This window comes from Coturnix japonica, chromosome 7, assembly GCF_001577835.2.
Source record: "Coturnix japonica isolate 7356 chromosome 7, Coturnix japonica 2.1, whole genome shotgun sequence".
NCBI lineage: Eukaryota > Metazoa > Chordata > Aves > Galliformes > Phasianidae > Coturnix > Coturnix japonica.
In genome coordinates this window covers 2,454,382-2,469,391 of record NC_029522.1, presented here as the reverse complement: position 1 = coordinate 2,469,391, position 15,010 = coordinate 2,454,382, and the positions used below count along the sequence as shown (strand labels likewise).

General features: G+C 56.9%; 1 protein-coding gene across 2 annotated transcripts; it reads right to left on the bottom strand.

Annotated features, from left to right (window-relative positions):
• Nucleotides 1-743: 743 nt before the first annotated feature.
• Nucleotides 744-10,340, bottom strand: LSS (lanosterol synthase). 2 transcript variants are annotated; one of them, XM_015867750.2, is made up of 23 exons: nt 10,218-10,340; nt 9,889-10,075; nt 9,674-9,812; nt 9,496-9,604; nt 9,263-9,384; nt 8,920-9,016; nt 8,394-8,529; nt 8,064-8,172; nt 7,608-7,726; nt 7,073-7,170; nt 6,930-6,957; nt 6,293-6,349; nt 5,568-5,639; nt 4,828-4,878; nt 4,539-4,688; nt 4,161-4,257; nt 3,883-3,988; nt 3,282-3,347; nt 2,901-2,981; nt 2,453-2,623; nt 1,948-2,026; nt 1,525-1,739; nt 744-1,191 (listed from the first exon to the last, which is right to left on the bottom strand). In XM_015867750.2, the coding sequence occupies exons 1-22, from the start codon at nt 10,229-10,231 to the stop codon at nt 1,554-1,556; spliced, it is 2,274 nt and encodes a 757-aa protein (XP_015723236.1). In that variant the 5' UTR covers nt 10,232-10,340; the 3' UTR covers nt 744-1,191; nt 1,525-1,553. The 2 variants fall into 2 exon arrangements, with proteins under 2 accessions (XP_015723236.1, XP_015723235.1); XM_015867749.2 differs by having other exon boundaries at nt 744-1,739.
• Between the last annotated feature and the right edge of the window lie 4,670 nt (nt 10,341-15,010).

The window sequence follows — 15,010 nt, the reverse complement described above, 5'->3', positions numbered from 1 at the left end:
GTCACTCCCAGGGTAATCCCAGGGAGCTCTGCGAGGAGCCAGCACTCATGCACCCTTCTGCCTCTGAGACTGGAGCTCCCCTTCTTCTGGCCACAGCCTAGAGCCTGCCTCTCATCCCAGTCCCAGACCCACTCTTCCCTGCGTAGACACAGGTCTGGAACCTGACCCGAGGCGAGATTCCTGGGATACAGAGACTGCTCGTGGTGCTCAAGTACTCCAGCACGAGGAGTCTCACTCTGGTTAATTTGCTCTCCTGTGGGCTTTCTGCAGCCAGACTCTCACTTGGTGTTGGGCAGCAGTGCAGAAGGTCAGGATCTCAACATGATGCCCCTCAGATGCGTACTAGGTTGCTGCAGGAGCAACCACAAGTCACTGATCTTCTCTTGACAGCTGCTCTGTCCTATCTGAGGCTGGAGAGCAAGGATAAAAGACAGCCTGGAGATGCACAACACTACTCTTTCAAATAAATAAATAACCATTAAATAGGCTTTTTCTCTAAGCCTATGATGGCATACTGCCTTTATGCAGCTCCTATTTCTAGGAGGAGTCCAGCTCCAAGCACTGCTTGTGTTGGCCTGGTTCTCATCTCAGGATGCTGAGAGCAAACCCATGGGTCCTGGAGATTTCAGGGAAATCTCTTTCATATGTATGCAGCACAGGGATTTTCTTTTGCTATGCCAGCTTGCTGCTGCCTGTGATGTGTGCTGGGGGAAGGCAATGAGGAAATGAACATCCAGCCAGGATCCACTTGTAACACCATTAGCCATTTATTAACTCATCAGTTGACACGACTTCCACCTCTGATACCCACACCCTTGCTCAGGGAAGCCTGGAGCCTAGGAGGCTTTGCCCTAACACCAATCACGTCAGTGCTTTCTGCTTCAGTTTCCCCTTTTTCAAAGTGGGAATGATGCTGATGATTTGACCTGTGCAGCTCTGGGAAGCCAGATGCCACCAGCTGGGGGACGGAATGGAAAGAAAACTGAGTGAAGCACTCCTTCCCATCTTGGGGATGACAGATGCCCCTCCCTCTCAGCACAGCCTCCTGAGCAGTGAGCACTTCAAAGGCTTTCATTGGCACCCTCAGTGCAGGCTAGTTCAGGATGAACTGTGGACTGTGCAGTGCGTTCCATCACAACACTGGATGCAGGAGAAGCCCCAAATCCTACACTCCTGCTGCAGCCAGCCAACCTTGGGATTCAGGACAGCACAAGAAGAAGATAAAATCAGCCTTGTTCTACCCAGAATGAGAGAGAGTCTGTCTAGATGTATGATACAACACAGCTTGGCAGCTTTCTCTCTGAATATCATCAGACTGATTCAAAAAGGCACTTTACTGCATATCCATTGAAGGTGGATACACTTGGCAAGAGCCTTTGAAAGTGGATTCTTAGAAGAGAGTCAACAGAAAGCTGAGTTTCTGCAGCACCACAGCAGTGCTGTCCTCCCTGGCAAAGGCAGATGTGATCAGCACTGAGATCCTGTGCAGGAAGCCCCGCTGTGCCCCCATGCAGCATATGATACCTAAGGCAAGTCAGAGCCACGGCATGGGTTCAATCAGACAGCGCCGTCTCTGGGGTCTTCCCCACCCCAGCCAAGGGTCCGGATTGCAGGTGCTCAGCAAGGGGGCTGTTGGGATGCAGCCGAGAGAAACGTCCAAGTGTCCAGATGGGGAAGACATTGCGGTAGGCAGTGTAACTGATGGCACATGACTTGTTGAACACCCCAGCAATGTTCTCCTGAGAGAGAGAGACAGACAGCAAGGTGATGTGGTTGACAGGAGACTACAACCTGTCCAGGACATAGTGCTGAGCTCATTACTTTTCTGAAGTCCTCCATCAGAAGACACACGTGGCTTCTGAGCACATCATTACAAGGGCTACATGATGCCCAGGACATCTGCATTACTGGGGAACAAATGGGGGAGATCAGAGAAGATCCACATACCTGAGGCCAGTCACCATTGGGCAGCTGCTTGTCAATCAAAAGTTTGATGCCCCTTTCCAGCACAGCAGTGTCTGGGTACCTGCAAAGCACAAGGGAGATATAGTCACTTTTGTCATTTAGGCTGTCTGCATACCTGCTTCAGGAGCTCAATCACCTCCAGTCTGCCTCAGGCTAAACTAAAGCATGTTGAGTGCTTTCAGAAGGCCCCTTATATCTCCAGGGTACCATGCAATTCAAATACAGCAAAATGTGGCCTGAAGTTGTGATCCAAAGCTTTGCTTTGCTCTGGTTCCCCCTCTCTCTATCATTAGCAGCCTCACTGTCTGGACCACAGCTCTGGTGTCAGTGCAGGAATGGAGTAATTGAAAAACATGATTGGGTGCACAGCCCACACTGCCATGACCCAGAGCCTATGCCAGCCTTTTCATACAACCCAGCTGGTCTCTCCCATCTCACCAAGCTCTAAAAGAAATGTGATGTCAGAAGTGGCAAATGCTGCACCTACCTGACAGCCATGAGCCCCAGCAGGGCCCAACATGTGTTGTGGATCTGCGATGTGGAACTCTGCACGTATGTGCGCTGTTCACATGACTCAAAGTCCTCTCCCCATCCGCCATCTGTCATCTGCTTGGAGAGCAGGAACTGGCAGGCTTGGGCCACTTCTCTGCATGCCACCCTGCAGGGACAGGCAGAGAATCAGACAGGACAAGGGTACCAATGAGAGCTAGCTAGTTTGCAGTTTTCCAGCTGCAAGCAGAAGCTGTGCTCTACCCTGCTCATGGGTACCCTGCCACAAGAGCTGGAACTCATGCAAACTCGTGCTCTGGTCATATCACAGATTTGGAAGGAGCAGTATCTGAGGCAGAAGAGCCCAGGGATGCACCCAGCCCCACCTCGGGGTCCCATCCCTGTCCCAGAACTAGAGGCAGAGAAACCACCTGGCCTTTATTTACCCATCACGGTACACATGCTTCATGCTGGCAAATGCCTCCAGACCAAACCAGGTTCCATATGTGAAGCAAACTCCCCAGCTCCTAGGCGAGAAGGAAAATCAGTGCAAGGACCAGGGCAGAGGCAGGCTCTGACACTGCTGTATGCACAGCAAAAACAGACACAGGCTGAGCAACAGCTTGTCTACGTTATGGCCTAACTTTGCCCAGCACCACCAGAACCTGCTCCCAGACTTCTCTCAGACTGGAGGAGTTGGATCCCCTAAAGGAGATCAGCTATCTACATGCTGCTCTCACACACACTACCAGCCACGAAAGATGCTTGTGGTCCCTCTCATGCTGGGGCAGCCAGGGAAGAAATGGGCAGTTGGGAGTGCTGCTTACCCTTCCCATGACCCATCAGCTCGCTGCATCTTGCGACAGAACTCCAGGCCTTTCTGCAGGGTCTCTCTGGTCAGGAGAAAAATACTCAATCCAAAAGCAGCTCAAACTCAGTGGCTGCTTCATTAGTGGTATTCGTTATTACCTCTGGGGATTTTAAAGGTCACATGATTAGATTAGAGGGCTCAGTTGGCAAGAGAAAGCAGACAGATGACCCCATCCAGAATTTCAGAGTCAAATCATACTCTGCTTGGGTACTTCTCTGCCATGTGCCAGCACACAAGCAGGGAACTTAGCCTACAGCTGGCTGCAAGGTCAGGGCAATCATGAAGTTACGCCTGATCATTCTCTACTGATTTTCCCCAGCTTGATCCCAAACAAAATGCCAAGTAAGTTTAGGCTCTAGCATCCTGGGGGAGAGCTCTGGTCTGGATATGTCACCGGCATACCACACCAAACATGCCAATGGCCATTCCAGGGGCTGCTCCATGCCATTGCAGAGGCCCAGGCAAGACAAGGCTCAGCAGGTACTGTGCCAGGAAAAGACACAGCCAGCATGGACCACCATCTTCTTCCCTACCTGACTCTCTTTTCACTGCCTTACCTGATCTCTGGGGCTCTGTGCTCAGGATACACATCTTGGAAGTGTTTCAGTGCTTGTATGACAGCTGACGTGCATTCCACGTAAGTGTAATCAATCATGATGTCACCTGTCAGCAGGAGAAGAATATTAGTGAAAGAGCCTCTCTCCTGGGCAGCAAACTGAACCACACACTGCTGATCTCTCCTCAAGACCCACAGCATGTGCAGGCCACAGAGGGTCCTCAGGCAAGACCCACTCGTTCACAGTGGGCAAGTCAACCAAGCCCATGCAGCTCTTACCAAACACTTCTGAGGGGTTCAGCAGCTCCAGCAAGTGGCCTCCTCTCTTGGTTTCATATGTTGCAAAGCCTCCATCTGAGTTCCTCATGCTCAGTAACTGCCCAGACAAGCAGAGAGAGAAGATGGGGATGGCTCACGGACAGTGCCACTCCAGTCTGGCCCCAAGCAAGTTGTAAGGACAAAATCAGATAGGTTGGCAAATTAACCATGTCCTTAACCACACTGACAGTTAGATCTCCAGTCCAGATCATCACGTCACATGGCTTTATACAGACTTAGCAATACCACATCTAGCCACTCATCATGCTTTTGCTTCTCTTATTTTAGCTGTTTTTGCCTGCCTGCACTTCCCTTGATCCTAATCTTTGCAACACTTACCACATTCACAGCATCAAAGAGGCGCTCAGCTGGGACAGGGTTGGCTATGAAGGGACACTTCTCCTGCAGCAGCATAATGGACTTCAGTCCCTCTGCTGTGCAGTCTGCCACAATCCAGCCACAGTCCCGTGTGCTGAAGGGAAAGCCACCCTATGGAAGTAAAGCATGACTCAGCACCATCCTCTGTTCTTCCACAGGGGAAGGTAGCATCTCCCATGCCTCCAACCCCGTCTGCCCAAATCTCAGCTCTGTGAATGCATCCATTGGAGTCCAGCTCCAGCCATTGCACCTTGTTCATATGGCGGTAATATTTCTGGTAGTCAGGTGGGTTCTCTGGGATCTAGAGAAGACAAGAAACAAGAAGGGCAGATTGAAGGTGCCCAGATGAAAGGTCATGGTTTAAACAATCACAGATGCAGAGCTCTTTGTGACTGCTCACCATCTCATCTGTCCTTCACTGAGGGAAGCAGACAGGGAAAGAGGTCAGCTCTGAAGTGGGGAATGCTGAATTAAAATCACATTTCAGCCACGCATCAGCATGTGTTGATAAAGCTCCTTCTTGGGTGCTTTCCTGACAGGGAGCCATCTGCTTTCAAGGGCCTTACTGACAGTACCATGACTAAGATGTACAACTGCATCTACACCAAGCTGCTGGCCAGCAAGATCTGAGCTGCGCAGTCACTGGGGAAGGAGGCGGGGTTCCCAGAATGGTGCATCAAAAGCATGGGCACCAGCAAGGAGAAGGGGCAAAGAAGTCTGAGTTCTCAGTTTCCCAGCCTCTCTCAGCCCAAGGCAGTCAACTCAAACATCCCACAGGGCCTCACAGCAGGGCCTGGGTCTGGCCAAGGACCAGTCTAAGCTGCAAAGATGACTCCCAGCAAAAGGGCACAGGAAACAGACAGCTGTCCCCCAGATGTTGCTAGAGCAGGGAAGCTCTTCATAAGACAACAGTTATCCAGCAAGACTCTCACAAGAAGCCAAGACTGCACAGCCAGCATTGCAGAAACACCAGCAACCAACTCTGCTTACCTGGGTGAACCTAAGAAACTCATGAGCATTCTGAAGGCAGGACGTGAACTCAGGTATCTTTTGGGCTTCTGCCTAGAAACAGAGATGCATAGTCAGCAAGGAGTTCTGGCCACCAAATGTCACTCAGGAAGAAGAGGACATGGTAGGACTTTGCTGACCTCAGTGTCATTAACAACTGCTCCTGTATAGCCCTTCCTGTAGGTTTGCATTCATTACTTTCATTACAAACCTCTCCAGTGAGAGCTACGTGCTGTTGCTTGCTTCACTGGGAGATATTTGCATGGCCAGGTGGGGGGCTTACTTGAGCAATCACATTACCCTCCAAAACACATGCCCACCAAAACTCTTTCTGTCCTTATGCTGCAGAACGGTCCTGCATGCTTTTTCTGACAACCAGGAATGCTGTAGGGCCAAGCAGAGCAAGGAGCAAGAAAAAGGGTTTTACCACAAGATCATAGCAACAGAGAAATCTATTCTGGTCCATTCCGCTGGCATTGTGACCTGCTTCAAAAGCAGATGGCAGAGAAAGGCTGTTCTATTGTACTGGACAGCCGACCGACCATGGCTGAGGGGCTTTCTGAGAGTGTTTCCCTGATGCAGCTGTATCGTGATGCCATAATCAGCAGAGGCACAAGAGGATGTGCAGTAGAAGCCCCTTGTATTTGAGGATGCACCACGATGGTGTCTTTTGTCCAGGCACTGTGCAAACTTGAGAGGTATCTTACCTCCAGGAAAGCCTGGATGGCAAAGGCAGTGTCCCAGAGCTGGGATCCATTTGTACCCTGAAAGAGAAAATGTGAATATTGAAGGTCAAGTAGCCACTGACATCTGTGGAGTCTCCAGGACAGTATGTTCCTCCTGCATTAGCCCCTCTGCTCCCTCCATCCTGCATCTTGGTTTCATGTCACCCAGCACCACTGCTGCTGTGCTGGCACTGAGGGGTGGAATGCAGAAGCCCGGGAACAGCAGAGGGACAGGAAATGAGAAAGCTGCTTTAGCCTGCTTTGTGCACAGCAAGAACAGGAGAGATCAGCAGTTATGAGCAGGGACACAACAGCCACAAGATAAGCACAGCTCAGTCTGCGTGCACTATCAGAGCCTCTGAGCATCAGGGTAGGCAAGGGACTGTTTTCCTCCTTCCCTTCTCATGTGATCCATGTGTATGAAGGGGATGGAGACCTACAGCTGCCCCCTTGGCCCATGGCCAGAAAGACAGACAAGCAAAACACACACAATGGCACTGCCAGGCAGCCAAGGCCAACAGACACTGAAAATGAGATGCCAGGAGCTATCCCATTCCAGAGGCAGCTTCAGCAAGCCAGGATCTCTCTTGGTCACAGCTGGAATCCAGCAGCATCTCACCTGCATCTTCATGCCATCAAGACCCAGCCTGTGGGAAGAGAAAACACAGAGCTGCAGCGCAGGCATAGCATGAGCAGCAGGAAGGGGGCTGGGAGCCACGGCATGCCAACATCACAGGGACCCCATGTCACACACATCATTACCAGAGATAGTCAGAGATCCTGGAAACATGCTCCTGAAAAGCTGGTGAGTTCTCCCCATCCACAAACCAGCGAACCAGCATGTTGATGGTCTTGGAAATCTGCCGAGAGCATCATTGTCATTGAACTGGGAATCGCACCTTCCAGCCCCAGGCACATACATCCCTGCCACCCAGCATACACCCATCTAGAGGTCCTGGGCTTCTCTCTGACAGCTCCATCTGTGGCACTGCTCTAAGCATAGCTGAGACAGTATAGCAAGTGCCACAAAATTACTTCAGGGCTTATCTTCACATCATGTCCCTGAACCACAAGGAGAGGTACCCCTTACTAGGACTACAGCTGCCCCCATACTCTCTGCCTCTCCTGTGTCCTGTTAGCACTAAAGTCTTGAGCATTATGAACAGCAGGGGTTGTGCCTGAGCAAGACCCAGAGTTTACGGTTACACACCACAACTGCAAAGGGCTGCGGAACCCCAAACTACTTCTTAAAGAGCCAAGGGCAAGAATTTGACAGGATCAATATGAAGTGGCTTACTGGACCAATGCTGATACACTTGGTGAATCTGTCATCAGCCTTGATGTGGTCATACAGCTCCGTGATGGCTCGCTGCCGCAGGTAGGTGCTGTGGTGGGCTTCGTACATATTCATGACAGCTGGAAAATGAAGGGACATGCAGTGAAATATTCACACCTTGTAGCCACATCCACTTGCTGTGGCTGGCTGCACCGCTGCTCACATGATGACCAAGCACGGAAAGAATGGGAACCACTCTGCCTCATGATGGCCTGAAGACTGGGGCACAAGGCTCTGCTGCTGTGATGAAACTCAAGGCCCAGGATCACACATCCAGTGCCTCCTTTTAAGCTCCAGGGCATTGCCAGTAGCTAATAGCAGACCCTGAAGGGTCCTCATGGTACAGGACAGCTTCAGCTCCATTAAAGGGCAGTTCCATGGCAAGGGCCCTTCCATCTCATCCAGCACCACACTCACCATAGGCGATCCCTAGTAGCCAGCTATGTGGGGTGTAGACATCACAGGCAGCCACGTTGTTCCTCTGGGCTGCCCAGTCAATGCTGGTGTAGTCTTGCACATACAGCTCCTGTCAAAAGACAATTCAGGTGATCAGCCTGGCAAGCTGGGAACAAACATCCAGAGGCAGCTTGCTGCATGAGGTCCACTGCCTGGACTGCTTTGTCCATGCAGGCATAGGAGATGCTGCTTCATGAGCCAGAGGCTGGCCCCAGTGACACGGCAGGCACAGCAGGCAGCCAAGGAGACAAATCTTCTTGCTGGGGAGTCCCTGCAGGGCCAGCTCCTCACCTGCTGCAAGCTCCGGATGAGTTCGTCCTCTTCTGCTGACAGACGCTTGGCATAGCAGTAGCTCATGGGGAGGTAGACCTGGCGGCAGTGGCACCAGAGCCTGGACGGATGGGCTGGGAACCACGTAGGGAGCAGCCTATTTGCAACAGAGAAGGTGCTCCTGTGAGCAACAGGAAGGGCCAAGGGAACACACAGAGGTGCCAGGCCTTCTGCTGCTGGTAGCAGGCAGGTAGAGCTGGCAGCCTTACACACAGTAAGTTCTGTGCTATTAGGCTCAGTTCTGCTTGGTCACATGAGCAAAGAACACTGAGGATAAAACCAACAGGTCTGAGCTCTTGCATATCCCTTTGGTGCAGCATTTGCTGCTGTGAGCCCATCGGCTGCTACTGCCACCAGCCTCCCAGCAGACGGGCAGCCTGAACAGCCCCTGCTCTGGGCCATGGCTGGAGTCAGCCCAGCACATCCAGGCTGAGATCATTGTCAGGACTGATGACATCCCTGCCCCCACAGCAATGGCAGCACATACCACATCTCTGGGAGCAGCGTGTTCATCCCCTCCCAGCTGTAGACGTTGAGGACGGCCAGCCAAAACTTGCCCCAGGAGGGGATCCCCACAGCACCTCCTGCACAGACAAATCAGGGCTTTCAGTGATGCAGCCCTGCCCGCTCCCTGCTTTCTCCCACATCCTACTCTTTGTATTTCCCCATGCTCAGGAGCATGCGGCACAGGCACAGCCACCTCCAAACAAAGGCAGGCAGCAGAAAACAGAGCAGCTTTCCCCATCACCGGGTGAAGATTCAGACACCACCCAGGGCCAGCAGCTCCTGTGCCACCCGCTGCCCGAGCAGCCGGGCACAGCTGCACTGACCTTTGCTGTGCAGGTTGACGCGGGCACGCACGATGTCAGGGTCATCTGGGCCAACCCCCAGGATCCTCAGGGCTACGTAGTTGAGTGCCGTGCCAAACACCGTCGATTTGTCTTCCACGTGCCTGCCAAGCACAGACACCGGCAGCACAGCATCAGACGCGGAGGGGGATGAAGGGGAACTGCCTCCAGGGAGACCCACGCGCCGCATCCCGGCGCAACCCCCCGTTACTCACAGGCCCCAGCCGCCGTCCGGGAGCTGCACGGAGCGCAGGTAGCGCACCATCTCCCTGCGGAAGCCGTCGGGCAGCGGGATGCGGGCGGTGTGACAGACGATGAGCAGCCCTGCGGGCAGAGGAGCGCCGGTCACACCGAGCCGGGCACGGCGCAGCCCGGCGGCGCGGCGAGACCCACCTGGCAGCAGGAACAGCGGCCCGCCGTAATCTCCGGCCCAGTGACCGTCCTCGGCCTGCAGCCTGGCGTAGAAACGCATGCCGTTGCGGGCGGCCTCCCGCGCCGTTCGGGCGACCGGCAGCGCCTGCAGCAGCTCGTCCTGCGGGGGACACCGCGCCGCAGCTCAGCCAGGCGCCCCGCGCTGCGCCCCGCGGACCCGGCCCGCGACCCCGCACCGTGTCCAGCCCGAGGCTGTGCGCCTCCAGCGCCGTCTGCGCCCGCCGCCCTCCGGCCGCATCCTCGTCCTCGCCGCCGTCACCCAGGTAGCTCCAGCGCTGCCGGCCGCCCTCGCAGTGCAGCCGCCAGGAGGGCAGCTCCGTAACTGCTGCCGTGCGCCACGGACCGCCGCGTCGCCGCACCACCCTACGGAGATGGGCACGGAATGGGAATGATGGGGATGATGGGGATGATGGGGATGATGGGGATGATGGGGATGGGAATGATGCGGATGGGAATGATGGGCACGGGGACGATGGGCACGGGGGTGGGAATGATGGGCACTCACCCGTTCGCCGCCATCGCCACCGGTGCTGTCAGGAGCGGGGCCGGGATGGGGCCGGGACCGCGCTACCCTGAGCCGAGGTGGCCTCACGGGAGGCCGCCAATGGGGCCGTGGCACCGCCCCGAGACCGCCCCTATCCCCGCCCCGAGCCGCCCCGCGGGTGGAGCGAAGCGTGGTGGGGGACGGGCGGGGTCACGGGGCGGGGCGGCTGTGGGCGGTGAGACCGAGCGGTGTCCATCCGTGGAGCGGCCTGGCTGCAGCTCCGCAGCGCCCCGCGGGGGGACTGTGACTGCAGAGCCGCGGCCCTGGGGCTGTCACTGCCCCCCGAGCCGTAACCCCATTTACAGAGCTACAGGAGGCGGCCGTTGTGAATAGTGCGGGGAAGCAGACCCCGTGCACTGAGCAGCGCGGTGCCGGTGCGTGGCCGTGCCGCAGCTCTGCCCGCACGGAGCCGACGAGCAGCAGCGGAGCTGCGCGACGCTCCCACCCGCGGCCCGGGGGCTCCGCACGGCGCAGGGGCTGCGCGGCCGCTCCGTTCCGCGCCTACAACCGAGGCGACGGCGCCCGTGGCGGGCCGTGCCCTCGCAGAGCCTCGCGGAGGGGCGGGCCGTGTGCCGGGAGCCCGAACCCCGTCGCTCCGTCCGTCTCCCCGCGCCCGGACGAGCGGCGGCGCTGCCCTGCGCTGCGCTCATCTGCTGCACGTGGGGCCGGCACGCGGCGCGGAGACCGTCCGCCAAACACAGCGAGCGCAGAGGCACCGAGCGGACTTTTATTGCGCACCCCAACCCGAGCCCGAGCTTCTGCTGCCGGCACAGCTGCCGCCGCGCGTGGCCGGAGGGAGAGCCCGGCGGCAGCGCGGCGATGGGGCGGCCGATGGACGCAGAAGGAGCCGGGCCGGGGGCGGCTGCCGCCAGAGCTCAGCGCCTAGTGGGGGTGGCCGTGGGGGTGGGGGCCCGGCGGGTGGTGCCCGGGCGGGTGATGGCCGGGAGGATGATGCTCGGGCGGGTGATGCTCGGGCGGATGATGGCCGGGAGGATGATGGCCGGGCGGGTGATGATGCCCGGGAGGGCCGTGCGGTGCAGGTGGGTGCCCAGGCCCGGGATGTGGCGGCGGCGGCCCTCCGTGTGGCCCTGCAGGAAGAGGGGAGCGTCAGGGCTGCGGGGCGGCCACGCGGCTCTGCTGCAGCTGCAGTGCCCCGGCCGCCGTGGGAGGCTCCTGGACCCGGGCGCGGCCGGGCTTGCGGGCAGCGGGAGGGGACGTGGGCACGGAGCGGCCTGGCAGCGCGGGCACCCCCAGGGCCGCCCGAGCCCTTCCCACGGGCGCTCACCTGGGTGTGGGGATGACATCTTCTCACGGCCCCGAGCTGCAACGGAAGGAAGCACCGCGCTGTCAGCGCTGCCTGCCGTGCGCGACCCTCGTGCCGGGCGTCCCCGTGGCCCCAGGGCTCCAGCCCACGTGTGGCCCCGCACGGACGGCACCGCCTGTCCCACACACGTCCCCGTGGCCACCCCGACCCTCCCGGGGGTCCCAGCTGCAGCCGCCCTCCCCTCTGCAGTCCCGGCACCACCCCGGCTCGTGGTTTCCCTCGCTGATGCAAAGAACCCGACCCCGGCCTCACGCAGCCCCTCGGGGCGGCGAGGAACAGCCGAGCCCCGTGCCGGGCCCACGGCCTCGGGGCCGCGTGGCTCCACCGAAGAGCCGGCCCTGCTGCCTCCCACCCCGCCGGCCGCTGCCGCTCAGCACCTGCACAACCGACCGCACGGACAGCACGGCGGGACCGGCGGCGTCCTCACGCGGCACACGGGCTGTCCGGGCCGGCCTCGGGCACCCCGTATTTATACGGGACCCTGACACCCGACGGGCACGGCTGCCTCATAAACACGCCGATGGCTTTACGGTGCCATCACCATGGGGATGCCCAGCAGACACACGGCGCACCCAGCACTGCGCACAAAGGTCTGCAGCCCTCGCCGGGCGCTGGCAATGGGTGGTGGCTCCTTCCACCAGCTCCTGATCCCGGCGGTCAGGGCCAGGGTGGGTCCGGCACAGCGGGTCCAGGCACGGAAAGGGGGCACGGGCAGGTTCCTTCACAGCCACTGCACAAACCTGCGCTGGAAAGACGTGCGTGGCACAGAGATGCTACACTGGCTTCTGTTGTCTGATGCACGAGGTCAGTGGGTGTTTGGTGCCTTCTACTTTGGGTCTGGCAATAAAGTTTCCTCCTGTTGACTTTCAGGGCGATCCGGGTTCCTTTGTGCTGCAGGGTGACACTTGTGTAAATCAGATGGAGCAAAGTTCAGGACAAAAAGCCCACAGTGCTGGCCGTAAATTCTTGTGGTTAACATCCAGCACTGATGCTAACAATTGGACATAGAGACATAGGCTGTGCAGTGCCTGCAGCCATGGGTAGTGTGGGAAAGGCTGGAGCCACGGGGTTGCAAAACACGCTCCCAGCATTGATGTGCATTTCAAAATTGCCCAAAATACACCGAAAAGAGAAATCCTTGAAGGGGAGTCCTCGCTTTATTTTTGTGCCAGGCTCAGGGTGAATCATCTCCACAAATCAAGCTCATTTGAGTCTGTAACTTGTACTTGCAATCTGAAAGTTTTCACAGCACGTTTGCTTAGTACATAAGTCCCATCTCCCTGCTGTACATTTCTATTATTCATGTAAGTATAAGCTAATATGGCTACACAAACATATTTGAATCTCCTATGCTTGCACAGGGTTCAATGAGAGCCCTGCCCGTCCCGTACCACCCGTTCTCACTAGGGAGAGCTGTGGTGCTGCTGCTCACGGCTTCAATGGCTGGCGCTGATTGAAGCGCACATAGGAGCGCTGTATTTGGGGCGTTGTAGCCATGTTTTGTTTTGGTCTGGGGAAACAATTGAGGAAAGCAGAACGATGTTCCTGGGAGGAGCTTCTCACAGGGATCTCTGCTTCCCTGTAACTGCCGAAACCTTGAGTTAATTTCCAGCACTATTTGCCAAAAGGCAGCGATGGTGGGTGAACCGCTTGAGTTTCTTGTCTTTATAGGATCGATCTGCCGCAGGCATCGCACTCATTATGCAACTTGGGCATTGCTTTATACAAGCCCACTCCATCTTCTTTCTCCACTGACTGCTATGGGCACCAGCCTGACTCCCAGTGTTCGCTGCTGCTTCCTGATTCTGGAGGTGGTTTCAGGCTGCCTGCCAGGATCCTATCCCATCTCTCCTGCGCTCAAAGGAGCACAGTGGCACGCAGAGCTATGGAGCCTGCAGAACCCTGTTCCCAGTGTGCTGCCCTGCAGAGGCAGGAGCGTTTATTTCCCGTCCTACTCACATTCCTCTGCCCTCACGGGTTTTTTCTCCCAGTTCAATGACCGCCAGCCTTTGTCTCGTGGTCTGGCAGAGCCTGGTGCCACGCACAGCAGGGACACAATGGCACACACTGCCTCTTCTCTCTGGGCCTGCTATGAAGACCTCACATTGTGTTAAACTAGGGAGAGAGAAAAGCAGAGGCCTGGAGCATTGTGCTCAGCTTTGGGCTATGTAAAACCCTCTGTTTCTCCAAAAATATCAGTCCAAAGTCTTAGCAAGAAAGCAGTGACCTGAGGAAAGTTTCCCTGAGGTCACAGTCTTCATTAAAAGGCCAGGACCATGAATTTTAAGATGAAAGAATTGGCGGCACGTTGCACATCGCTGACATGTTCAGAAATGCACCAGCTCCCAGCCTAGCACAGTCTGACACTTCACCTCCTCACAGGCCTCAAGGATTACTCACAACATTGGGCTGGAGTCAGGGGTGGGGTGTAGACTGATTCACACTGGCCAAGGACCCTGTACAAGGAACAAGGCAGAAACCTGGAGCTGCCCATTTGCAGAGGTGGGACATGGCCAAGGCTGAAGGCGCACATCTAACCCTGATAACAGGCAGGTTTCCAGCTTGGGTTGCATGGCAGTGTCACGCCATGCATGCTGTCATCCTTTACACCTCAATGGCCACGGCCCCTCCCTCACTACCCACAGCACCATCCAACATCCAATGCTGAATGGTAACCACAAGAATTTACGGCCAGCACTGTGGGCTTTTTGTCCTGAACTTTGCTCCATCTGATTTACACAAGTGTCACCCTGCAGCACAAAGGAACCCGGATCGCCCTGAAAGTCAACAGGAGGAAACTTTATTGCCAGACCCAAAGTAGAAGGCACCAAACACCCACTGACCTCGTGCATCAGACAACAGAAGCCAGTGTAGCATCTCTGTGCCACGCACGTCTTTCCAGCACAGGTTTGTGCAGTGGCTGTGAAGGAACCTGCCCGTGCCCCCTTTCCGTGCCTGGACCCGCTGTGCCGGACCCACCCTGGCCCTGACCGCCGGGATCAGGAGCTGGTGGAAGGAGCCACCACCCATTGCCAGCGCCCGGCGAGGGCTGCAGACCTTTGTGCGCAGTGCTGGGTGCGCCGTGTGTCTGCTGGGCATCCCCATGATGATGGCACCGTAAAGCCATCGGCGTGTTTATGAGGCAGCCGTGCCCGTCGGGTGTCAGGGTCCCGTATAAATACGGGGTGCCCGAGGCCGGCCCGGACAGCCCGTGTGCCGCGTGAGGACGCCGCCGGTCCCGCCGTGCTGTCCGTGCGGTCGGTTGTGCAGGTGCTGAGCGGCAGCGGCCGGCGGGGTGGGAGGCAGCAGGGCCGGCTCTTCGGTGGAGCCACGCGGCCCCGAGGCCGTGGGCCCGGCACGGGGCTCGGCTGTTCCTCGCCGCCCCGAGGGGCTGCGTGAGGCCGGGGTCGGGTTCTTTGCATCAGCGAGG